General features: G+C 60.9%; 1 protein-coding gene across 1 annotated transcript in view; it reads right to left on the bottom strand.

Annotated features, from left to right (window-relative positions):
* HMCN2 (hemicentin 2) overlaps positions 1–24,348 on the bottom strand; it is a gene marked incomplete at its 5' end in the record, with an annotated part of 37,701 nt that extends 13,353 nt beyond the window's left edge. Inside the window, 43 exon segments of the mRNA XM_082492499.1 lie at positions 142–303; positions 596–692; positions 886–1,073; positions 1,142–1,255; positions 1,471–1,689; positions 1,919–2,069; positions 2,237–2,379; positions 2,683–2,796; positions 3,205–3,375; positions 3,809–3,997; positions 4,495–4,581; positions 4,776–4,889; positions 5,057–5,224; positions 5,811–6,092; positions 6,452–6,613; positions 6,782–6,901; positions 9,788–9,964; positions 10,083–10,178; positions 10,768–10,937; positions 11,306–11,414; positions 11,543–11,670; positions 13,271–13,433; positions 13,643–13,799; positions 14,065–14,177; positions 14,321–14,465; positions 14,756–14,880; positions 15,243–15,338; positions 15,714–15,908; positions 16,608–16,757; positions 16,912–17,025; positions 17,277–17,404; positions 18,023–18,164; positions 18,256–18,528; positions 18,623–18,744; positions 19,045–19,189; positions 19,357–19,620; positions 19,716–19,836; positions 20,049–20,155; positions 20,516–20,687; positions 21,494–21,616; positions 21,864–22,022; positions 23,000–23,070; positions 24,114–24,348. Coding sequence (XP_082348625.1) covers positions 142–303; positions 596–692; positions 886–1,073; positions 1,142–1,255; positions 1,471–1,689; positions 1,919–2,069; positions 2,237–2,379; positions 2,683–2,796; positions 3,205–3,375; positions 3,809–3,997; positions 4,495–4,581; positions 4,776–4,889; positions 5,057–5,224; positions 5,811–6,092; positions 6,452–6,613; positions 6,782–6,901; positions 9,788–9,964; positions 10,083–10,178; positions 10,768–10,937; positions 11,306–11,414; positions 11,543–11,670; positions 13,271–13,433; positions 13,643–13,799; positions 14,065–14,177; positions 14,321–14,465; positions 14,756–14,880; positions 15,243–15,338; positions 15,714–15,908; positions 16,608–16,757; positions 16,912–17,025; positions 17,277–17,404; positions 18,023–18,164; positions 18,256–18,528; positions 18,623–18,744; positions 19,045–19,189; positions 19,357–19,620; positions 19,716–19,836; positions 20,049–20,155; positions 20,516–20,687; positions 21,494–21,616; positions 21,864–22,022; positions 23,000–23,070; positions 24,114–24,348 — 6,481 coding nt within the window.
* Positions 24,349–25,693: the final 1,345 nt, after the last annotated feature.

The raw sequence follows: 25,693 nt of genomic DNA, 5'->3' as shown, positions 1-25,693 counted from the left end.
GTTACAGCTGAAAGTTTGAGCTCGAGTCCGGCATGTGGCACCCAAACGGGGATGTTAGGGGAGTCAGAGGCCACCATTTAGAGTTGGCGGCCATGCCAAGCCCTGACGGACAGGCTATCACCCCTGCTCATCCCAACATACCTGGGGTGACAATCACCTCCTCACCGAGCTGCAGGACATGGCCATCTTTGTACCAGGCGATCTTCCCAGCGGGGCGAGATTGGACATCACACACCAGCGAGACACTGCCGTTGACGATGCCGTCAATACTTTCGGGGTTTGTGCCCATGATCCAGGGTGCTTCTGCTCCGGCACACCCCAAAAGACAGTGCCAGAGGGGAACCGTCACTGTGGAGGCTAAGCTGTCCCCAGGGCTCCCCAGGAGGAAACGAGCACCGAGCATCTCGCGTGCTTGGAGCGTGCCACCACCTCCACCTCCTCACACAGGGTGCGTGTGACAAGCACAGGGGGGACAGAGACAGCCACACTGTTCAGGAGCCACAGGAGACTCCAGCTGGCAGAGGAGGAGGAGGAGGAGGAGGAGGAGGAGGGAGTAAATCAGCAACCCGGGGAGGGGTCACTGGGGATGCCTTACCCTGCACGGTGAGGGCAAAGTGCTTCTCGGCCGACCCAACTGGGTTCTCGGCCACGCACGCGTAGCTGCCGGTGTCACCCGCCTCCACTGCGGCCACCTGCAAAGGGGGAGCAGAGCCCCGCTGAGGGCTGCCCCGAGCCGGGGAGCTGCTGGGGCTCCCACGGGGACCTCAACACCCGGCAAGACCAGGGCAGCCACCTCCTTGGGGAAGGAAGAGCGTCCCGTCCTCTCCACCTGGTGTCTTCCCATGTCCCCCCTGGCACAGCGACCCTGCCCAGAGGGACACCGACCTGCAGGACCATGCCACCCTCCAGGAGCTGGTGCCGTGGGCTGACCACAATGGGGACATCATTCCAGAACCAGGACACCACAGGTACAGGGTGCCCGGTGGCTTCGCACTTGAAGCGGACGGTGCCATTGATGGTGGCTGTCACCTCCTCAGCCAGGTCCTCTGTGCCACCCTGGATGGCCGGGGCAGCTGGAAGCAGGCGGTTACGGGGCTGTCACACATCTCCGTTCACCCCCACGCCCCAGCCCCGTACTCACTCAGCACCTCCAGCTCGTAGTGCAGGCGGTCCTGTCCCGCCGCGTTGGCCGCCTCGCAGGTGTACCTGCCCGCGTCCTCCTCCCGCACCGCCGGCAGCTGCAGCACCCGGCCCCCTGCGGCACAGGGCAGGGTCGGGGAAGGTTCTGCAGGGTTCTCGCTGTGCACAGACCCCTGTGCAGCCCCGGTGACCCTGCAGGTCCCACGGGTGCTGTGCACACTGCCAGGGGCAAGGGGACGGCATCCAGCCTCCACGCTACGGATGCTCTCAACCTACAAAGCTGCTGCAGGTGTGCTCCCAAACCCCACACCGAGGGTCCATCCCCATTACCTAGCAGCATCTGCACCCCCGGGCCGGGGGAGAGGGGCTCCCCATCCTTGTACCAGGTGAGCCGGGGGGGTGGGATGGCGTTGGTGTCACAGTAGAGCGCAGTGGGCTGGTCGAGGATGGCCTGGCGGTGCTCCGTCACCTCCCCATCCTGGTCTTCCTCCCGGTAGAAGATCTCAAGGGCTTCGTTGGGGCTCATCTGCTGCTGGAAGAGGGGTGGCACTGCAGGGACAGGCTGTGGTCAGCTGTGTGGAATGGGGACTTGCACCCCCAGGTGCAACCAGAGCATCTGCCCAGGCCTGACTGGAACCAAGGAGATATCAATTTTCCAGCAGACACAAACCCTCTTCCTGCTCACTCTGCTCTGCTCCCACGACAGACCCCACTAAAGATCCCTCCTCTCGCCGAGTTACCCGCTGCTCCAGGCACCTGCCAGCCACCCAGGGCTCACCTTGGACGTGCACGATGAAGTCTCTGTCATCTTCACCCACGGCGTTGGTGGCCACACAGGTGTAATGCCCGGAATCAGAGACGCTGGCTGGTTTGATCTGCAGGACCTGCCCCTCGCTGAGGATCTGGAGGTGGCCAGCACTTTCCAGGAGCTGCACAAGGACCCCAGCCCCAAGGCAAGGAAGAAACAGGAGGAGGGTTACGCAGCCATGAGTGGGACAGAGCCCAGGCAGCCATATAAAGGGTATCTTCCAATTCTGTCCACCTGGGAGGGTCCCCAAAACCAGCAGCTCCTCCCTGGTTGCAGTTAGGGCCTCACCTGCTTGTCCTTGTACCACCGGATGGTCGGCTCAGGCACAGCCCAGGTCTCACACTCCAGCATCACCGTGCTGTTGACCCTGGCTTTTACCTCTTTCATGGCAAATTCCCCCAAAGGGTCATCTCTGGCAATCCAAGGAGGAACTAGTGGGGAGATATGACACATCTGGGATGAGAGAAGAGCCGCAGAAGCTCTTGCTCTGCCCTAATCACTGACAGGCAGCACCTTGGGGTGCTGCTGACACCCTCAGACAGACCCCGTTGCTCTCCCGAGGGTAGACCAGAGGCTTTTTGGGGCCACATCCTGGTATATTTGTGACTGAGCACCAGCTGCAAGAGGTGCAGCTCCCCAGGGTGAAGGCACAGCAAGGGAAGGAAAAGGCACTGGCCCAGTTACGGTGGTGGGGTCGCTGCAGGAATTAGGAAGAACATGGAGAGCTCCCGCACCCAGGACCTTCACAGCGTAGTTCTTCACAGCCTCCCCAGCGTCGTTGGCCACGATACAGCTGTATGTGCCCGCATCCTCTTCCTGGGCATTCAGGATCTGCAGCCCGTGGCCACCTGGGCAAAAGGTGTCTCCTCAGAGGGTCGCCACACACAGCCACAGCTGTCTATCCCCATGCAGCACAAGAAAACATCTTAAGAGACCCGCTGATCACCTGCAAACCTGACTCGAGGGGATCTAGTGCTCTTCTAGAGCCCAGTTTCCAGGCTTATAAAAACCAGTGCTGTCTCACTGGTGCTGCCAAGGAGGCTCTAGCTATTATCAGATGATATAGCACATGGAAGACAAGCATCCACCTGATGGCCTGAGCCCCTTGTGTCCTGCAGGACGATGACTTCTCACCATCCATCCTCACTGCCCTGGACCACAGCCAGACCCAGAAAAGACCCCACTCCCACTCCCCTGGGCATGGAGGAAGGGACCACAACGCAGTCACGCAGAGCCTGCAGACACCACCACAGTACCAGGGAGCAGCTGGATGTTTCTAGACACTTTGAGGGGAACCTCATCCTTGAGCCAGGTAACGTTGGGGAATGGGTATGCCAGAGCCTCGCAGACCAGGGAGATGGGGTTGTTGATGATCACCGTGACTTCTTCTGCAGCAGCAGCGGCATCTCCAGCAAATGTGGGACTGGCTGCAGAGACGTGTTTGCATTGCAGATGAGCATTAGCGCCCACTTAGGATCCCCTGTCCTCTCTTCCCCCCCACCAGAGAGCATGATTAAAGTTCAGGGAGTGGGACTTGACCACAGTGTGTGAAATGCACAGTACGTGGAGCATAAGCCCAGCTTCAGCCTCTGCCCTCCACGGGGGACACAGAAGAAATTCTTTCCCCTTCCCATGAGCCATCATGGGTGGATGGATGGATCCTGCACTAGATAGGCCCTTTAATGTCCTTCAAGGAGGTCTCATGAGGGCTTTCTAGCAGGTCCAGAACTTCATGCCATGCTGCTGGCTGTAGGGTTAAGTGATCCTCACCACCTACCTGGGACAAGCAATTAAAACGCCCTCTAAGTCCCTGTTCCCTGCTCACACCCGAGACTGCCTCCATCCAAAGGCATCTCATACCTGAAACATCTAGCAGGTAGTGCTTGGTTTGATTTGCCACAGAGCTAGAGGCCATGCAGGAGTAACGGCCAGCATCAGACAGGGAGGCTTCAGGGATGTGGAGCGTGGAGCCATCAGGGGAGATGAAGGAGTTTCCATTAGGCAGAGGGTGACCGTCTTTCAGCCAGGTGATCTTCGGTTGGGGGTTGCCTGTGTGGGGTGGAAAGCAAGTTTTGGCCTTCATGCAAAGTTTTTCCACGTGTGAGCACAGCATGACCCGGGTCAATGTGCTGGAGCTTTTCTGGGAAGCAGGGACATCAGCCCAAATCCAAAATTATCATGATCTGGATCAGTTTTTCAGAGGCTGCTGGATGAGCCAGCAAGAAGAAAGAAAACTGTCCTGAGTAGGAGGTGATTGATTATTCCCATCACTAAAGGAGAAACCAGACTAGAGGAATTTTAGCTCTGTTTGGGAAAGATTGGAGGTTACGTCGTGGAACAAGCTCCCCGCGTGGGCCCAGCACTTCCCGGACAGCCCAACTGCAAAGCCAGGAACTATCCCAAAAATCCTCTTCAGCCGATTTCAGCTATTTTTCATATCATTGACTGGTGCCATCCATTTGCTCCACACCCCCAAGGGAGACTCAGGCCCCTGAGCCCCATCTCCCACCTGCTCACACCACCTCCACTCCCTATGCGATGCTCACCGGCAGCCAGGCAGGACCAGGTAACAGGGTGACCCTCGGGCACTTTGGTGGTCTCTTCTTCATCCTCATTCTCGATGTGGGGAGGAACTAGGAACACAAGCCACCAGGGACCTCAGCAGCTGACCAGTTTCACTGAGCCTCCAAGCTCACATGTTAAGGCACAAAGAACTCCGGCACTGCAGCTCCCACCATTCCCAGTCTTAACTCATGACTGTCCCTGCAAGGGTGAGGTTCTGAAATCCCACCAGGAATCCTGCAGCAGACTGAGGACCCCTCCTTACCTAGGACTTCCACGTAGAAATGCCTCCTGGCCTCCCCAGCTAGGTTGCTGGCCAGGCACGAATAGTGGCCAGCATCCTGGGCTCGTGCGCGGCTGAGCCTCAGCACCCAGCCCCCTGGAAGCACAGAGCAGAGAGGTCTCAGAGCCCTGATCCGGGCACGGGCCCAGCCCAGCAGTGCCCCTGCAGGGCCGGAGCTCCACCACATTTACACCCATCAGCGTTGGGGCAAAATACGCTCCCAAAGCTTCCACCTCTCAGAGCATCCACGCCTCATCCCTGACCTGAAAGCATGCGTGTGTGCTCGCTGGGGGTGATGGGAGAGCCCTCCCAGGACCAGGTGACTGTGGGCAGAGGAACACCAGTGGCCTCACAGGTCAGCGTCAGGGCTCCATGCAGAGACACGCTGATGTTGGTTGTCGATCCTGATCCTTGAACGAACTCAGGAGGAACTGGGGATGCAGAAAAGGATGAACATCTGTTTACAAAGCAGTCAACCAAGACAGCAGGGGAGCAAGGCAAAGGGAGTAATCCTGGCTCGTTCCCACCTTACTGCTCATACAGTTTGAGGACACAAGACCAGAAGGACCGTGAGCATCATCTGAAGTTGTCAACTTTGAAGGTGTTGTGGGACAGGTGACTTACAGCAAGTCTGCGCTACCTACCCGCACTCCCAAGCCCACGCTTATAGGTGTGACACCAAGCTGGCCACACGCTCCGAGCCACCTCAGGCCTTTTCCAGCTCAAGCGCTTGGTACCTTGACCCATGAGGTTTCCCCAAGTCCTTGGAAAGTAGATGACTTTATGAAGCATGAGATGGTCTGCTCTGATGACCCTGGAAAGAAACTCCTGCCTGATGAAGCCAGTTCTACAGCTATGCCTGGAACACCTCCTTTCTGACTCAAGATGTTCCGTGCTGCGTTGTCCAAGACGTTCATGTCGTCTTGCTCTCTACACTCGTGCTGTGCGACATCACCACCCTCCCAAGCCTGCCTGCATCCGTACCCCCCAGCTGCCAGCCCTGTCCCACACCCCTACCGTGCACCGCAACGTCAAACTCTCTCCATTCCTGCCCCGCTGCATTTGCCACCAGACAAGCATAGCGTCCTGTGTGGGCCACCTCCGCCTTGGGGATGCGCAGCTGCCTCCCCTGCTCCGTAAGCAGGATCCCGTTCCCACCAGCCAGGGGCTGCCCATCCTTCACCCACATCACCGTGGGCAGTGGCGTCCCCACGGCCTCGCACTCCAAAACTGTCTCGCCAGCCTTGATGACAGAAACCTTCCTCAGGGCTTTGCTGCTGCCCTGGATCCTTGGCAGCGCTGCGGACAGAGAGACACAAGGTGGAGGTGACACTAGCAACTCCCTTGGCCACATGCAAGTGGATATACGAACACCATCGGTCTGAACGGTGGCAGCAGGAGGGCAAAGCAAGTGTGAGTGGGTGCAACTAGTGCAATTGGGCTGCTGGAGTGAAAACCAGCCGTGATCAGCTTGGAGCCAAGAGGAAACCTGGAGGGGCAAAGCTAACCCAGCTATAGCAGCATCCTTCCCCAAACACCCAAGGCAGTGGGCAACAGCTATGAACTTTTGGGTCCAGATGGACTTTGTGCTGAGAGATATCACGGCACCTTCAGACACCCCAACAGGTCCTCTGTGTCTCTGGAGCCCACTGGCTCACCGTGCACCTCCAGGTGATGCTCCTTGCTGCTGCTGCCAGCGGCATTCCTGCACTCGCAGGTGTACGTCCCCTTGTCCACCACCACCACCTTCTCAATGTAGAGCATCCTCCCTCCCGCGGACACCAGCTTTGGGCTCCCAGGTTGGGCAGAGAGGGGTTCACCTGCCGGGGAAGGAGACAACAGCCTTTCAGACTCCCATCGGGACCAGGTCCCACCCAGAAGCTGGATACTGCCCAGCGTAAAGCACTCCTCGTTCTGAGGAGACCAACATCTGTCTGGTAGGTCAACACATGTGTGTGGAGGGATGAGGCTGAGGAGCAGGACCCTACCGTCCTTCCGCCAGCCCAGGGTGGGGACAGGGATCCCGTGGCACTCGCAGGCCAGCCTGACGGACTGCCCCTCCAGCACGGACACGGCAGCAGGCTCTGCCGAGGAGAAGGACGGGGGCACTGCAGGGGACGAGAGGAGAGGAGCAGCTCATTGATGGCACGAGACAAGAGGAGAGGAGCAGCTCCCCACCGGAGCTCCATCCTGCTGGCTACACGCCACCTGCAGCTCCGCTGGGCTTCACACAAAGGACCGGCAAACCTCCCCTGCACTGGCTCCATGTGGAAATAATAATGACAACTCTCCAGCTATTAAGCGATGCTTTTAACTGCACGTGGCCTACAGCAGAGGATGACCGAGCATCCCGCGCCAGCCGCGCAGGCAGGCCAAGCCCAGGTTGGCCAGACATGGCCGTATTAGGTAGCGCTGCTCACTGGGAAGGTTACCTAACTCTTTCCATTATCGGATGCTGTTCTCAGTTGCTCACAAATACAGCTGGCTGGAAAACAGCAACTCCTTCCCATGAGGGATATCAATTGGTAGAAGAAAAAACCCAACACCCAGAAACCCCTGAAAAACAAAAACAGCAGAACCCAAACAATCCGCCCGAGCCAGCACACCAGACGTGCGAACGTTTCCCTGGGAAGGGATCGCAGGAACAAGCCTGGATCAGGAGAACTGGATTTTCTCCACTCCCTGGCTACCCGCCTGCAGGACTTCCACCAACTGGCCCAGAGCATTCCTGAGAGAAGCCAGACCCTGGCTCGGCCCCCGGCGCTGCGGACATGCCGAACGGGCCGGGAGGCTGCAAGGATGCTTCAACTGAGCGAGAGAAAACGGCCGGTGCCCGTCCTGGCAGCAGCCTGGGAATCACTGCTGGCGTCCTCCCGACTCGGGCAGGGGGAGCAAGGGGAGACGATGCCTGCAGCAACCGCCGCGCTGACTAAGTGCAAGGAAAGGACAGAGAAGCCCCAGCAATGGGAAGGAAGCGCCTTCACTCTCCTGCCCAAGTTTTGGAAAGACACCTCTTCTACACGGTCACTGAAATCTCCCCCCAAGACTCGTGCAAACGTTGGCTTTTTCCCTTTTTCACATATTCTGGTGGGGATTCCCTACCACCTCCAGCTCCACCGTCCTGCAGAGCTTTAATATTGTGGGCTTAGTGTCTTCCAAGCCAGTCAGCTACCCCAGGTACATACTATACATATAAACAAATGGTATATAACACAGTATATATGTGTGTGTATATATTCACACGCACTATATATACATATTTTTGCCCCTGGTGGGCTATTTCAGCCACAGCGGCCCTTACCCCACACGTCAAGGTTGTAGTGTCTCTCCCGGTGGCCCAGTGCCTGGCACGTGTACCGGCCCGCATCCTGCACGGCAGCTTGTCTGATCTGCCGGAGCAAGCAGAGGCACTAAGATACTCTGCAGCAGAGCTGGACCCACGCAGCCCCTTCGTGGGGGGATCTTGTGCTGACAGAAGCCGTGGGGACAGGGTCAGGATGAGAGGTGGGAGCCGGGAATGGTGCTGAGCTGTGGGCAGTGGGGAGGGACACCCCTCCCTCTGCACCCGCTCCCTCCCGAGGGTGGCAGGGGGAGATGAGGGTCTTCACAGCCCTGTTTCCCCTCCGATCCTCTGCAATACTCCAAAATATCACCTGGAGCAGAGTCCCCTCCACAGACAGCTCCATGCCCGGCTTTGGTGTGAGCAAGTTCCCATCCTTCAGCCAGCGGGACCCCCGAGCGGGGACCCCAGGGGCCGTGCACTCCAGGGTCACCGGCTGGTTGATGATGACAGAGACGTTTTCCTCCTCGCCCATGGCAGTGAGGGGCACTGGAAAACAGTTTGATAGGACAACACCTTCCCTGAGCCACTCATTTTGGTACCCCTCCCTCCCCAGGGCTGGTGCCCCCCCGGCCCCGCACACTCGCAAGGGGACAGCGGAGCCGCCCCGTAGTCCCGAGCATCACCTCCAACCCCACCGCCACGCTGGTGGGAAGGGGTTGGGGACGCACGGGGGTACTTACACCGCACCTCGAGGGTGGCCTCACGTCTGTCCTCCCCCACGGCGCTGCTGGCTACACATGTGTATGTCCCCGAGTCCTGGAGGCCAGCAGCAGGCAGGGACAGCACATGCCCACTGGAGAGGATCTGTGCTTCCCCAAGAGGCAGAAAGAGCCCAGATGAGCACGAAACCAGGGAAACTCACGGGCAGCTGGGCTGTAAGCCAGCACGCAGGAAGAGGGATGGGTGGGCGTAAGCCCGCCTCGAGCCAGTCCTCATCACATCCCAGGAACCCTCTGCCCATCCATGCCCCTCGTGGCAGGAAAGCCCAGCACAGAGCTGAGCAGGTCCATGCTCCCATGGACCGGACATGGGGCAGGTCTGGGCAGCATTGCACCTGCTCAGCTCCAGCAATTGTTTGGTTTTGGTTTTTTTAATAAGCCAGAAGAAGGAAAAGGAGCATCATCCTGGAGGGACATCCCCAGTGAGTCCCCCGTCCATCAGGAACTGTCTCACCTCTGGGCCACCCGCCACCACGCTGGGCACCGGATTGCCATCCTTCAGCCACAGCAGCACTGGAGCTGGGGTCCCTGTGGCATCGCACTCCAGCATCACCGGCTCGTTCACCACGACTGTGAGGGGGCTGGGGCCAGCTGTGATCCGTGGGGGCACTGGGGGGGGCAAAGAAACATCACCAGGAGCAGCAGGGCACAGGGAGGGACAGGGTGGATAGGAGACACCCTGGTGTGCACCAGGCAAGACCCATCCGTGGGGCCATGGTTTTCTAGGACACTATTTGGGATGAACACAGTGGATTGCATGGCTGGAATTGCAAATGGAGCAGAGGACAGGGGCTCTGCTAAAGCCATCTTCCAGGGATGTGTCCCGAGGGCTGGGACAGCCCCATTAGTCCCATGCACATACGAGAGGTGCCGGGGGGGAGCGCCCAGCTCTCAGGCAGCCACAGTCCTTCCCCTGCTCACTGCGGACTCACCAGTCACCTGCAGGCTGTACCAGAGCTCAGTGACACCAGCCACGTTGGAGGCCACGCAACGGTAACTGCCAGCATCGGAGAGCCGGGCACGCTGGATCTCCAGGTGCTTCCCATCCCTGGACAGGGTCCGGCCCGGTCCAGCCGAGAGCTTCTCATACTCCTTATACCAGGTGACGTCTGGAGGGAAGCAGGGAGCTGAGCCGTGAGGAGCGATGCTGCTGCCCCTCTCACCGAGGGGACCTGGGCAAAGCCCTAGGGACACGTGAGCAAGACCCAAGGGAGAGGACCGGCTCACCAGGAGCGGGCAGCCCCGAGGCCAGGCACTGCAGGGACGCTGTGCTGTTCTCCAGGATGGCCAGGTCCACCGCGCTGGGTTCGATGCTCGGGGGCACTGCAACCCAGCACGCACAGCCATGAGCTCTGCGCAGCCCAAGCCAGCCGCAGCCACGCAGTGCGGTGTCGTGGGGCACGGCCAGGCTCACCAGGGGCTCTCGACACTTGCCGAGTCCTGGGAGAACAGCAGCTGGGTGCCAGGGCTTGCTCCCTGCTCTGGGAGGGGACCACATCACCACATGGTGCCACTGCTGCTCCCCAAGTCAGCTTAGCAGATTTTTTTCCCGGCCCAAATAAGATATTCATCCTTCCCAGGCAGGATCTCGGCTCTCTGCCTGGTTTCTCAGCCAGAACCTTCAGCACCACATCCTGCGATGCTGATCGAGGGGTGCTCTGGCCAGAGGGGAAATGGGGCTGGGGGTAGACCCTCCACTGGGAAGCACTCAAAAATGGATACTATGGTTTACCGCAGTGTCAGCGGCAATCAGCTCTCAGCCTCATTGGCAACGGGCAAGATCCCAACAGATCAAGATAGTGAACCTACACCTCCCAAAAAGCAGGGCCAAGAACACCCACCCCTTTGGCCAGCCTTTTTCTCACTGACACGTGGGATGAACAGTGGGTCTCGTCCCAGATGTTGTTCTCACCTTGTACCAAAACCTGCACCTCTGCCTGGGCCACCCCTGCCCAGTTGCTGCCCTGGCAGATGTAGAGCCCTTCGTGACCAAGCCCCACGTGGGCAATCAGCAGAGTCCCATCGTCCTCGGACACCACCGCACCATCCCACTCGCCCAGTGGATGCCCATCCTTCAGCCACCTGCGAGGAGGGGGACAAGCGGGAAGTCCTTGGTCTGTCCTACCACCACCCACCCCCCATTTCTGCCCACCAAAGGAGTGAACAGTGGGGTGCTGGCAGCAAGGACTGTCCCCTTGTCACCTGGAAAGGGCCCGGCAGTGCCCAGATTGTTGGGCAGAGCAGGATCCCAGGGGCAAGGAGCAGGAATGGATGCCTCTCATCCTAAGAGACACCCCAAGCCAGAGGTCCCCATCACCCATCCAGAGCTTCTGACCTCTATCTCCACTACAGCTTTGCACGTTGGGCTGCAGAGCACCCCCAGGGAGTCACACGGCCCCCAGGGGAGCTCAGGGCACTGTGGGCAGGACCCACCACTCTGCAGTACTTACTGGATCTGGGGTGTGGGGATGCCCGTGGCACGACAGCGAATCCTCAGGGAGTCGTTGGCAACAGCCGTCAGATGGCTTTCCCCATCACCAATCAGCAGCTGGGGGGGAGCTGAGGGGAAAGGGGACCTCAGGGTGGGACCACCCTCGGGCCCTGGCACAGGGATGTGTTGGAGGGTGCAGGACCCCAGTGGTACATTAAGACCCACAGCAGGAACATTTTAAACAGCAGATGAGAACCTTGGACATGGAGGCTGTAGCTGAGCGAGGCGTTCCCCGCCGCATTTGTGGCCGTGCAGGTGTAGAGGCCAGTATCCGTCACCTGGGGCTTGGCCAGCCGGAGGGACCCCGAAGGGAGGACACTGTAGCTTGGGGGAGAGGGAACAGATCCTGGAGACATTCAAAACCCGCCTGGACGTCATCCTGTGCGACCTGCTCTAGGTGTACCTGCTCTGGTAGGGGGGTTGGACTAGATGATCTCCAGAGGTCCCTTCCAACCCCCATCATTCTGTGATTCTGTGAAAAGCCATGTCATCCATCACCCACCCCTGGGCAGGAGCAAAGGGCTGAGCGTACACCATTGTCTTGAGACAGCCAAGAGAAGGTCCTCAGGGCCACCCCACATGCAACGAGGATGGCAGAGCTGCCCATGGGTGCAAATCCCCTTTGCTCAGCTCCTGCATGAGCTCAGCATGAGGCAGCGGTGTGAGCCACCAGCCCGGGGGGAAGAAGGGGGACAGGGCTCCCCATGGAGAACAGCCCCTGCAGCTGGAGCTGGCCATGCTCTCACTCCCAGCGCTGTCTGTGCTCCACAGACATAACATCATCTCAGCCCACGGCTGCAGATTCCTCCTCGTGTGCTCCCCCATAAATCACCCGGGCACGTGAGGACAAGCACGTGAGATGTGGGGAGCAGCACAGGTCAGTCAGAAGCAGCCACAGGAAACCAGACAAGAACGACAAGGCAATGCAGTCCCTCAAGAAGAGCAAAACCGAAAAGCCTTCCTGCTTCTCCAGGCCACAGCAGTCCTCAGTTGCGGGGAAAGAAGTGATTAACCCCAAGATCAGGGCCCACGATTTTAGGCAGCCGCTTCCAGTGTGGTGCTAACATACTGGGAAAGCATGTCCTGCTTCTAAGGGGGAAGACTGAGACACACAACAAACGTATATCCAACCACTCTGCAGGTTATCTTCGCCCATCAAATTGCATTAAGTGACCGTCCAATAGCTGCCATCAGCCTCAACATCATCAACAAGTGAATTTGGCCCTCCAGAAGTCACCCACTGGAATGGAACTGGCCTCTAAACCCACGTCCCAGTGCAGACAAAGCCACCAGCAGCATTTCAATGCTTAAAGTCCACGAAGTCCCCCTGACACGTGGGCTGCGAGGGTCAGCGGAGGCTGCAGCACCCCCAGCCTCCCCAGCTGCCCGTCCTCCCCTCCTCCTCCAGACCTCAGAACTCTTCCTCCTCGGTGCCCTGCAGCCACCTGGGTGCCGAGCAGCATCAAGCCCCGGTTCCAACACCTCCCACAGGGAGCCGCCATCCCCAGGCATGTCCTTGGCCTCACTGGCACCATGACGGCACAAGCCAGGAATGCGCATGAAGGCAGAGGGGCAAGTGGGGCCGAGGGGCTGTGCTGGAGCTGCCTTCTCTTCCCAACCCCAGCCCTGCGTCCAGGGCAGGCGCACAAAGGGTCGGGAGCAGCTGCTCCATTCCACCAGATGTTTGTGTGATGGAACAAAAGCCTGATGGTTCTTGCTGTGCTCTCCTTGAGGAGCAGAGCTAATGCCGTACCACTTGGCTGCCTCAGCTCCTGCCAGAGCATTGAGCCCCAGCCACTTGATGCCAGCGATGCCCTTCGCATCTCCCTACCGAGCAGCCGAGTCCTGTCACGGGCCCAACGTACCTCTGAGGAGACACTCAATCCCAAGAGATCACGGCCCCAGCACCCACAACTCTCCTTACCTTGCGGTGGCGAGAGGCAGCGGCTGGGACTCCCGGGTCCACACCACCAAGGGAGGGGGATAGCCTTGAACCTCACAGGGTAGGGTGGTCTCCTGCCCAAGCACAGCCAGGATGGTTATGGGGTCTGACACTTGTGATCCGTTCACGCTGATCCTGGGCTTCGCTGGGTGGAGAGGGAGTGTGGCTGGGGCAGGAACATCTCAGGTTCCCCACAGCCCTCATTGCTGCTCTTCCCATCCCACAAACCCGTCTGGACCCTGGGTAGGTGGCCCAGGGAATCTAGGAGAGTCCCAAAGTCATACTCTCCCAGCCAGTCACCCTCTGGAGCTGCTTTACTGGGAGCTGGTGCCAGGGCCAGTCCCGGGCACTCACTGCTAACGGAAAGCTGCATCTCCCGGCTGGAGAAGCCTGCTGCGTTGGTAGCTGTGCAGAAGTAGGTTCCAGCATCCCCAGGGGAGGACGAAGGGATCAGGAGGGTCCCATCGGGGTCGAGGTGGTAGCGTGGGCTCGGTGAGATGGGCTCAGTGCCCTGGAGAGGAAAGGGAAGGGAGGAAGGAAGACAGCAGAGACTCACCCATGAGCTGAGCATCCCAAGGGAAAGATGAGGGCTCTGGACCCATCACAGCAGGCTGCCTCCCAGGCCCAGCTCCCCAGGGCACTTGGTGCCACCTTCCCAGACAGCCACAGCCACACTGACAAACTTCGTCCCCTCCAAACACATTACCCCCCACCTGAGGGTGACCCACAGCCTGGCTGGCAGGGGGATGGCAGCCCACCCTGTCCCTGTCACCTACCTTTGCCCAGGTGACAGTAGGGGGGGGCACGCCGGTGGCATTGCACCGCAGGGTGACAGCCGCTCCCTCGGTGGTGGTGACGAGGACAGGGCCAAGCTCAATGCTGGGAGGAACTGGGAAGGAAGAGAAGCACCTCATCCTGTGTGGCCAGGGCCACGTCCACCAAAGAGAGCGGTGCTTTGCTGCTTAAGAAGTGCAGAGGGCACCCGCTCCCCACACACCGCAGAGCGGGGACGCCTGGCACCCTGCCACTCACCGTGGATGACCAGGGACACGTCCTGCCTGTGTGAGCCGAGGGCGTTGGTCACCTCACAGCTGTACCTCCCCGTGTCCCCCTGCGACGCCTGGTCCACGTGCAGGCTCCCGTCAGCACGGATGGAGTAGCGGCTGCTTGGGGCTACCTGGGCACAGGCGGAGAGCAGAAAGCAGGACAGATGGGGGCGTCAAACATCACCATACCGCTGTGCCTTTGGGGCACATATAGAAACTGATCCTTGAGCAGTACCAACATCCTGATGTGGTGATAAACCCATATTACACTCCCAACCCAAATGCCCACTGGCATCTTCCACCAACAGCTTTGGCCCCGGGAGGTTGGGGCACCCGTCCTGCAGCAAAGTCCCCACCACAGGGCCGTGCTGGCAGCTGCCCACCCACCCACCCGCCATCCCGGCGGCTGCAGAAGCCTCACCGGCCGCCCGTCCTTCAGCCAGCGGCGTGCTGGGAACGGCCTCCCGGCCAGGATCACGCAGGGCAGCGACACGGGCTGGCCTGAGAGCGCACGGACCACAGGGGATGCAAGAGCTATTTCTGGGGCTGCTTGAGAGAGGAGAAAGGGGAACGATATTAATTGGAGATAAATTGGTCAGGAATGCTCGGGAGAACAGATCTGGGTTGCCTCTCGTGCAAGGTCCAGGTATTGGCTCGGCACAAGCCAGCTCCGACATTCAGTTCCCCCAGGAATTTGGGGATATTCGTCTACAGTTTGGGTTAATGTCAGTGTGTTCAGCCAAAGAGGTGGAAAGGCATTACCCAAACCCTGCGCTGGGGTGGGGTTTGCTGAGCATCCACCGCAGCCGGCTCAGGAGCCGACATGGCTGCTGCTCGCTCACTGCCGGCCCAGCCGGTGCTGGCAGCAGCCGGGATCGATACACCAACAAAAGGACGTAAAAGCAAACCGTGTCCAGTGACCACGAGCTTGACCTCCGCTTGGATTTTCCCATACTCGTTCTGGGCTTCGCAGATGTAGACGGCTTGGTCATCCAGCGAGGCGCCTGGAGCACAGCGGGGAGAAGCCTGAGCTTGGGGGGGCTGGAGACCCCTGAGCAAGCTCCAGGATGAGGGGACACCACCCTTCCCTGCCCCACCACCGCCGCTGAGAGGGGAAAGACCCTGCAGCGCTGGAGGCTTGTGGGCCGTTACAGCACACCTAAGCTTGAACAAGTAAAAATTGCAAATAAAGCCCTTATGTCAATGCTTTACTACTGCAAAAGGAGTGGGCACGGGGGCTAAACCCACTGCCGGGACACCAGCCTGCAGCGGGCAGGGGGAGAGCACCCGAGGGCGATGCTGTAAGCATGTACCCGGGTGGGATGCCCGTGTGCGCTCTCTGCTGTGCCAACACACACTTGCACGCTCAATTCTCTTACTGTCGATGAGGAGCTCGGCAGCCTCCAGCTGGCTGGAAACACTGGGCAGTCCGTGCCAGCCCGTCACGGGCTTCCCATCCTGCCGGGACCAGGAGATCCGTGGCAGGGGAGACCCCTCGACGCGGCACAGCAGGCTCACGCTGTCCCCAACCTCGACCGCCACGTCCCCCAGGGGCTCGGGAAAATGAGGGGCAGCTGGAGGAGAGAGCAGCGGAGCAGGGGCTCGGGCAGGTCCAACAGCCCGGCTTCCCCATAGCAGGCTCTGTGCACAGCCAAGCCCGGAGGAAAGAAGGGGCTGCAGAACCCACAAGCCAGGTAACCCTGAAAAGTTACGAGATTGGCTTAAAGCGTATGGTGTTTTTCCATAGCTGTTATAGCTGTTGCAGTTTCCATCCCTTCCAGTTACGCTCAGCACCCGCCTGGTTCAGCAAAACCTTTTGCACTTCTCCATTTTTAACTGCTTCAAGCCTTACTGCCCCCAACTCAGAACCTCCTCTCCTCCTCCTCCCCAGGCTCTTCCATCCCTTCTGCCTCTGGCGGGAAGCCCTGAGCATCAGTTGGAGTACCTGGAGTTCCAGACGCACAGAAGCCAGCCCCCATCTCCACTTAATCCCACTAATTGCACTTTGCACCCCCAGTCTCGCCCCAATCCCTTGTGTCCCATGCAATAGCATCTGCACCGGTCTTCTGCCACTTCTTGAGCCTCTTCCCTCCTCCTGACCCTTGGAAATCCCACCAGGCTTCAGTCTGCTTGTGCTGAGCACTGACACCCCGCGTTGGGAAACCCGGGAGCTGGGGGCAAGGGGAGCAGCACTTAGGAGCTGAGCCAGGAGGGAGAGCGGTTGAGACAGGCTCATGTGCTCGGTGGCACCCAAAAGAGAGGCAGAGACTTACACCCCACATCCAGCACGGTGTCATCGAAGGTGACGCCATCCTCGCCGAGAGCTTCACAGACGTATCGCCCCGCATCCTCCTCCCGCACCGCCTGCAGCCGCAGGATGGCACGCTGGGTGCCGGGTGGGAAGGTCGCCACCGCCTGCTCGCCTGCGCCCAGATCCCCCACGTCAGCGCCCCAAGTGCCTCCGGGGGTCCCTCCCACCGTCAGTTCAGAGGAGCCCACCTGTGACGTCCCTGCAGGGCAGCGGAAGGCCCCCGGTGCACAGAGAGGGTTTGCTCCCCAGGTCCGTCCCTGTCTCACCTTTGTACCACGCGACGTGGGGTGGGGGCACCCCTGAAACCCAGCACTCCAGGGTCACGTCTTCTCCCACCAGTGCCTTCAGGCTGGGCGTCACCGCCAGGATGGTGGGAGGCTCTGTATCACGGGGAGAGAGACGGCTTCGGTGACTCCCTGCAGCGCTGCGTCCGGTGCCGTTCACCCCCAGGGGACCCCCTGGGACTGCCCCCCAACACCCTCCATCGCAGACGGCCCCATCCCGTAGCTCGCATGCCGCCAGGTCCCAGCCGGCGGCCAAGGGACAGCAAAGAGGGATAATAAATCCCTCCTGCGGTAGCTCTGAGCCTGGGACCTTCCCGGGATGCTGCCGGCCGGCGGGGAGCGGGTACCAGTGAACTCCAGGGTGATGGCTCCCTCGTCCCAGCCCAGCGCACTGCTGGCGTAGCAGCTGTAATTCCCCGCGTCCTCTGGGACAGCAGCCCTGATGTGCAGGGTGCCCTGAGCATCCGTGAAAACCCTGCGGCAAATGGGGAGAGAGGGAGAAACGAGCCCTGTGAAAACAGGCTGGTGGAAAATGTGTTAAAATAAGTGAGCAGGCTCAAAGCCACGCTGCCCGCGGGGTAAGCGCTGGGCGTTTCGTCGATGTGGGTTGGCACTTAAAGGCAGCTCCATCAGCTGCTGCAGGGAAGGACATTGCTTTGAACCAGGGAAAAAGCATTGTGAATTGGGCTTTTTCATCTCCAAAGGAAAAAAGTCCTTCCCCAAAGTTCACTCCAGCACTCACAGCCTGACACGGGCAGGGAGGCGGAAGCCAAAAAGCAGAAGAACTTAAGGGGAAGCACAAGGAGTATCTGAGGTTTGAGCGCACGCTGGGCATGCAAAGCACCTCGAGTCCTCCTCAGTGGGGATGATGACCTGGATAAGGCAGGATGGCTTAAAAATAAATATAAGGAATTAAGGCTAGCCGCTTGCCGACCATCTCCGGTGCACAGGTTGGGGATATTGCAACGCTTTCCTCTTTCCAGAGCTATGGGCAACCCCACGCCCCTCTCCCTCAGCCCGTGCATCCCTACGAGAGGAGCACCATCCCCAGCGGGACAGGGAGGACGAAGGCGCCCCGGTCCCCACGGGTTACCTCTCATCCTGCTCCAGCGCCCAGCCCCAGCGCTTCCAGCTGGTGTGGGGCGGGGGGTGGCCCCCGGCCGTGCAGTTCAGCCGCAGCTCCTGGTCTCTGCTGAAACGCCGGGGGCTGGCGTCCACCCTCACCCACGGTGCCTCTGCACAGCGTTGGAGAAGGCGGCTCAGCCCCCGGGTGCCATCCGCCGCCTGGGTCACCCGGGCCAGAGTCCCGCGTGGGGCAGAGCCTACCCTGGACGAAAAGCCAGAGGGAGGCGGTGGCAGTGCCGTGGGCGCTGCGTGCCACACACTCGTACAAGCCCCCGTCCCCCGGCTGCACGCGGCTGATCTCCAGCGAGCGGTTCTGCAGCAGCCTGGTCCGACCATCCCCCGGCTGTGCCGCCTTCCCGTCCCAGCTCCACGTCAGGTTGTAGGGCACGTGGCTCAGAACCGGGCAGGACATGACCACGTCTTGGCCCGGTGAAGCCGTGACATTGCCCGGGGCTACGAGACGCGGCGGTGGCTCTGCAAACACGGCACACCAGGGTGAAACGAGCCCATGCCCAGCGGCAGCGCTGGAGACCCGCGGGCACTGAGGCTCGGCATGAGCGATCCCCACCTGAGACAGACATGTAGCCACGAGCCCGCGTCACCCCGACCTTGCTCGTGGCTGTGCACTCGTAAAACCCTTCGTCACTCTTGGACACCACGGGAATCAACCAGCTGATATTCCCCCAACTCCTACAACAAGGGAGATTACAGGGTCACCCCCACCCCGGGGCACCGGAGCTGGGGCCGCCGTGCCACCACCCTGCGCCAAATCCCTAGGACTCTCTTCCACCCAAGTCAGGCAAATGGATGTACCTCCACCCCCCACAGCATCACATCTGCACATCCCTCGGGATTTTCCTCTTGCTGCCTTGGGATGCTCAGGACTTGCCGACATGCAGCATCCCCCCGCTGGGGGGGGCACAGCACAGGGGGCTGTTACTGCCCACGCGAGTCCATCACGGAGCCCACTGGGCCAAACCAGAGGCTCACCTGAAGAGCCGCTCTTCCCCGAGCTTCATCCCACCACGGCTGAGCTGCAGGCGGAAAGGGACCTCGCTCTGTGCGGAGCAGGAGATCAGCTGTGGCTCGTGGTTGTAAGCCTGGATCTTACTGGAGATGTTCACTTTGGGTAGACCTGGAAGCAGTTGGGGACACACACGCATATAACGCTCCCCGGGAGCTCACCAAGAGCTGCACTGGGAAGAAGGATAAAAAAAATACCCAAGCAGACCCCAAAGCAGAGGCACTGCTGGAGCCTCTGGTCCCTTCTCAGCACCCTCAGGGAGCGTGAGGATCACTCACCGGGGACCACGCTGGTGTAGGTGACCCCAGAGAGGCGGTGGAGAGGGTGGCCCTGGGCATCTTCGCCCTTCACCTTCAGCAGAAAGTCACCCAAGGGGACACGGAGCTGTGAGCCCACCCAGAGCTGCCCCGAGGAGGCATTGGAGAGGGGCCGCACGGGCAGCGAGAGGAGGGCATGGCCGGAGCTGTTGAAGAGCTCAATCTCCTGCAAGTGTCCAGGTGGCTTCAGACCAGTGCAGTTCACCACCACCGAGATGGGCAGACCTGGAGAGAGGGAAGGGAAAAAACAACCCAGCCAGGTTCCCACCTGCAAGAAGAAGCCACACAGCATCCGCACCCCCGGGCAGCGCCAGCCTCACCCTGCACCGGCCGCTCCCCGGGCTGGCTGCCGTCGAAGTCTGGCTGGGTGGAGAAGCTGGCTTGAAAATTAATGTTGCTGATGCCCGTGATCCTCAGCGAGTGACGGCCACTGCTCTGGGTCTGGAAGCGGAGCAAGAGGTGCATGCCAAGGGCAGGGAGAGGGAGAGGCGATGGGGAAGGGAGGAGGCAGCAGCTGACCCGTTCCAGCCCACTCGGGCATCCTCTGCCCGGCTGGAGGTGGATGGGGGAAAGCCCATGCCTGGCAAAGCCTGGTTGCCCAAGTACCCACGAGGGCACGGGTAGGGGATGTGAAGGGTCTACCACCAACCTACCGTGACTGACCACATCCCTGGCTCATGGGGCTCCATGGCCACCACCAAGGCCGAGTTGGGGATGCTGAGCAGTTCCTTCAGACCTTGGCCTTTCTCGAGGACCTTTCCTGCAACAGTGAGTGAACCTCTGGGATGAGCAACCTGGGTCCGTCCCCTGGTCCCAGCAGCTGGCCAGGAGCCCCCTCCCTCAGGGCTCATCACGGTGCAGAGCCCATCACACCGCTCTCACAGCCAGGGGAGCTGAGAAAACCCTCCTAAAACCAGAGGCAAAGCCAGCCCGGGAGGGGAGCAGAGAAGATGCACTTGGTGCTTAATGAGGGTTTTGCAGCTCATCGCTTTTCCATTCAAGTTTTCAGCCCAGGGTTTGGTGATCCCCATGCCTACAGCCTCCCATTTGTCCTGACCCGAGAGCTCTCCAGGAGGCAAAACATCACCCTCCTGCCTGTCCCCCTCCCCTGGGCTCCTACCTGCCGGATCCCGAACCTCGATCCCTGGGGCAGGGCCGCTCAAGGAGATGGTGACCTCCTTCAGGCTAGGGTCGAAGGGGACAGGCCACGTGTGCTCCCCACCGGCATCATGGTCCGTGGACAATAAGTGGACTTTGGAGGCCTGGATGGCCTCTTCCACCCACTTCAACACCTGGGGACACATGGGGAAGGATTAACCCAAGTGCCCCCTCGACATTTTGGCCATTTCGGGAGCAGGGCTGTGTTGCACTGGGTCAAAATCTCAGGCACAGCTGCAAAACAGTGTCTGGGCAACAGAGAAGCCCCAGCCGGGTCTGCTGGGTGCCAACGGGAGGGTGGCACAGGGACGGGTGGGCAGGAGGCGACAGCCCTGGCTGAGCCCCCCTTGCTACAAGCAGGTGTAAAAGGAATTGAGTAATTTGGTGTAATTGTTATTGCTGAGCCGCTCGGAGCGGGCGCGTTATTGCTTCCCAGCTCACTCACGGGAATAGAAACCATTAAAACACACAACTGCCGGAGGCCGGGCAGGGGCTGCTGCTGGGGGTCTGCTGCCCAGCAGTGAGCAAAAATGCACTTTGGTCTTCCTCAGATCTCCGAGATTTCATGCCAGTCAAGATCTTCAAGGACAGGGACTGGCAGAGAGGCTCCTCTCCCTGCGGCCGGGTCGCCCGCCCGATTTCCAGGGTGCTGAGACCAACAGGATCACCCAGGCTTCAGCCTCAGCCCCAAGCAGACACCTCCCCTCCGCGGGGACAGGCAAGTCGGCTCATCCCAAGGACCCCACAAGCAGCCCAGCAGCAAGCTCCAGAGCAAGTAGCCTTCTCCAGCCCTCGCTTCGGTTCCAGGGCTCCCACAGCAATCCGGAGGTGCCTTTGGGCACAAGGAATGACCCCAGGAAAATATAAGAGCAGCCAAGCCGGGCTGAACCACGCACCCCTCGGCCACCCCATCCCTGCTCCTGCAGGTCTCCCCGCTTACCTCTGTCACCTGCTGCTTGTCCAGGTGGAAGATCTGCCCGGAGCTGGTGGCGGCGATGCGCTCGTACACGCGGTACCCGGGGTGGCTCCTGTCCCCGCAGTCCCCCGTCAGCACAAACACCACCTGCCACAGCAACGCTCCCCATAGCATCGTGCACAGCCAAGGGGGGGGCTGTCCATCCCAGGGAGGGGACGCAGCCAGCAAACAGCCCCCGCTACATCAAGCCAGCGCGGGGGAGGCAAAATTCACCCCACTATCGGGCAGCGTAGGGGGGTTATTGCTGCGGCTCATCGCCAGGAGCTGCCGTTGCGCTGCTGCAGCGTCCACCCAAGCCGGCTCTCGCAGGAGACCTGTGGGCAGCACCGCTCACCTGGGTCTGCTTGTGCTGCAGCAGCCACAGCAGCTCCTCCTGCTGCTCGTAGTCCTTGGCCCGAGCATCCGAGAAGACGTAGACAAAGGAGCCGGGGTGCGAGACCTCCACGGCCAGCCTGATGGCCCCCACGCTCATCTCCGGGCAGTCCCCTCCGCCCTGCGGCACACGGGGAGGGATGTGGCACAGGCACCGAACCACCCAGTGCTCAGCCCTTCCCTGCTGGGCTCCCAGCAGGGTCCCACCCGGGGGCTGCACACGGGGAGGAGTCGCACCAGTTTGCTGGTGTCATCCCGAGTGCAGCCAGAGCGGCGTGAGGGTACCGCAGGGACGGGCAGGATCCCAAGGACCCGTCCCTGTCACACCACTAATGATGATTAAACCACCCATTTGGGGACCCAGACTCACAGAAGCCTCTGGTTTCCCACCAACACCTTTAGTGGGCATATTTGTGCCCACCCCAGCCCGCCCCAACCCCCACCCCCCCACGGCAGCAGAACTGGCCACCCCGGGCAAGCGCAGGGACACGGCGAGGACCGGCTCCCGCTTCCACAGGGCTTTGCATCACGAAGGGCCGTGAAACTATTTGCAGCCGCAGCTTTACACCCCCTGCCAAAACACAGCTGCATCCGAAGGGAAACGCCACAGGGATTTAGCAATGCACGGGAGGCAGGGCAGGAGCAGGGATGGATAAAGCATGATTAAACTCCCAGAGAGTGTTTCAGCTGGCGCAATGCAGCTGAAATAGTCTTTAAAAAAAAAAAAAAACTTTAAAAAAACTCCAAGAATTTTCAAACAGCACTTTTAGAAGAGATTTTTTTGTTCCGTGGAGAGTTTGGGCAAAGTCTCCCAGGGAAAGCATTCGCACTTTGGGACAGAGCTGTGAGCTGAGAGCGCTCTGCCCCATCACCGGCGCCTGGGGCTCAGCGCCAGCACTACCCACCCTCTCCACTCTCGCCCCGGTGCGGTCAGCCCCCCCCGGCCCAGCTCACCCCCTGCCCCTGCCACGTTCCGGGGGGACACCGGGCCCGGAGGGGAGCAGGGACTGGAACGCAGGAACGCAGGGATGGGCTTCCCACCAAGGCCCACGCACCGCGCCAGCCACAGAGCAGCGCCGCGGGGCTGAGGACGCCTACCTGGACATGGAGCTCCCGCAGGCGCTGCTGGAAGAGCCGGGGGTCCGCGGTGAGGGTGGCGGGTCCCACCTCTGCAAGCACAACCGGCACCACCGCCTCAGCCTCCCCGGCCACCGGCACCAGCATCCTCCGGTGCCACGCTGCCCGTGTTCCCAAGCACCGGCCCCGGCTTAAACACCCTCACGGGACCCACGAGACTCAGGGTTAAACATCTACCCTGGCTTGGCACTGAGGGAGATGCGGATTTGGGCAGACCGCCCTGTGCCCAGGGCCACAGCCTGCCCCGGGAACGCTCTCGCCCAGGGTGAGCTGCAAACCCATTTACTGCCTCTGCCCCCTTCCCTGTCTGGCTCCTGCGATTTTCATTCAAACTCGGTGTTTCTGCTGAAAATAAAGCCTCAGCCCCGCTCTCCTTGTAGGGGGTTGGAGCCCTTTCGGAGAGCAGCTGCTATTTATGGGTGTGCACAAAAATCCCAAGGCAAAGACCGGGACAGAAAGAAATGATCCCGGTATTGCAGTCAGTGCATTACCAAAACCTCTTAGCGAGTGGTGCTTTTATTGAGGCAACCTGAAAGCACGCTGTGGGCTGTACAGAAATGCCCCCCCCATGATTAGACCAGGGAGATCGGAACAGGCTGGAAGTAGAAAAGCCACCCACAAGCATGTGCCAGCATCACTGGGATTAACCCAGTGGGAAATGGCTTGTCCTGTGCCCGCAGGGCGGCGTGGGGATGGGAGCTCCTACCCGGCACCCTGCCCTGGAGCTGCAGCTCATCCCGTGCTGCCATCCCCATCGCGGTGAGCATCAAAAACGGGGAGAAGCATCAAAAACGGGGAGAAGCATCAAAAACGGGGAGAAGCATCAAAAACGGGGAGAAGCATCAAAAACGGGGAGAAGCATCAAAAACGGGGAGAAGCATCAAAAACGGGGAGAAGCATCAAAAACGGGGAGAAGCATCAAAAACGGGGAGAAGCATCAAAAACGGGGAGAAGGGACAGTGCATGCACTTGGGAAGCGCACGCTTCAGCCCCAAACCCGGCCAGAACCGCACCCCAGCTCCCCGCAGCCCCGTTCCCCGGCGGGACGTGTGCCCCCACCCTGTCCCAGCCGTACCTGGGTCGTGGAAGGGGATCAGCGCGTAGTTGCTGATGGGCTTCGTGCTCCTGCTGAGCGTCCGCTCCAGGATGCGCGAGGCCCCGTCCATCACCTGCACCAGGTCGTCGTACATGGAGCCGGTGACATCAAAGACGAAGGCCAGGGTGGCCCCCCCTGTGCCGGGGGGCAGCTCAGCGAGACTGGGGGCCAGCAGCAGCCAGACACCCACAAACACCCCTGCGTAGGGTGGCATCGTGGTGGACACCCTCAGGTGCTGGGGACACCCCTTCTGTCCTCACCCCGCTCCTTCCCCCAGAAACCCTGAGCACCAACCCCGCGCCAGGGAGGAACACGGGGTGCAAGGGGCCACACGCAGTGGGGACAGAGTGGGGACCCCAGCCCGGGGGACACCCAGACCCCTGCAGCCGCGGACCCGCTCCTCCAGCGCTCAACTTCTGGGAGGGAGGGAAGGAGGGAGGGAGAACAGGACTTTTGGAGCCAGCGGCGTGGCGGGGAGGTGGGTGGGAGCTGGAGGAAACCGGGATGGGGATGCGGGGAGTGGGAAGCAGGTCCTGCAGCCCACAGGGCTGTCAGAAACACTGCCCAGCCCCCTCCTCAGCCTTTACTCCCCCCCCACCCCCCCCAGCCCAGAGAGGCCCCCACTCTGCCGGGGGGAGCCGGGGGTTAGGGGAGGACATGGGGGCCCACAGCTGAGCGCTTGCGGGGAAACCCTGCCAAACCACGGCGGGGGGGAGCGGAGCCAGCCGCGAAAGGGACCCCGAGGAAGTGACACCTCCCCTCTGCCAGGCAAAGGGCCCGCCCGCTGCGGGGGGAAGAAGGGACTCGGAGGGGGGGGGGGGGGTCCCCCACGCAACGCAGCCGCCCCAGGAATGAGGAGCAAACAGCCACGTAAAGCGCAGACGAAGCCGGAGCCAGGACGAGGGCCGGGAAAGGCAGCCCTTGGCCGGGAAAGGCAGCCCTTGGCCGGGGGCTGTCCCGGGGGGGCGGCGGAGCTTTTCCTGGCTCCCCTGGAAGCGGAGCGCTGAGCTCATGGCCGCTGGGCTGCGGAGGGATGCTCGGCTCTTGCTCAACTCCCTCCCGCGGGACGCGGGGAGCGGCCGCGGCCGTGGGACGGCTCCAGGTGAAACTACGCACCGAGGGCCGAATCCTGCCCCGGGGCCGAGCACCTCCCTGGCATCAGCCCCGCTCCTCCGTGACACGGGGGCTGGGGGAGATCGGGGACCACCCATCCCCCATCCCCGCAGGGGGGACAGCGGGACCCTCTCGTGCATCCCTCTGCCCCACATGTCCCTACAAGCCGGGGCTCAGCCCAGCACAGTGTCCCCCCCATCCCCCCCGCAGCAGGGCAGAGGGGGCAGCCACATGGCACCTCTGCCCCACGGGGCTGAGCCGTGAGCTGTGCCGGTGGCCCATCCTCCTCCTGTCCCCCCGCCAGGGCTGTACACTTCCATACAGCCACTCGCCTGCAGCCCCCTGTGTCTGGTGCCCCCCCAGGCTTTGCACCCCCAGCCCCACTCCCACGGCAATCTGGGGGGGTGTGAGGGGTGTCCCCCCACCCCACAGCGCCACCAAACCTA

This window comes from Vanellus vanellus (assembly GCF_965231255.1).
Source record: "Vanellus vanellus genome assembly, chromosome: 18".
Lineage (NCBI taxonomy): Eukaryota > Metazoa > Chordata > Aves > Charadriiformes > Charadriidae > Vanellus > Vanellus vanellus.
The sequence above is the reverse complement of the archived record's forward strand: the minus strand, read 5'-3'. Positions and strand labels throughout refer to the sequence as shown.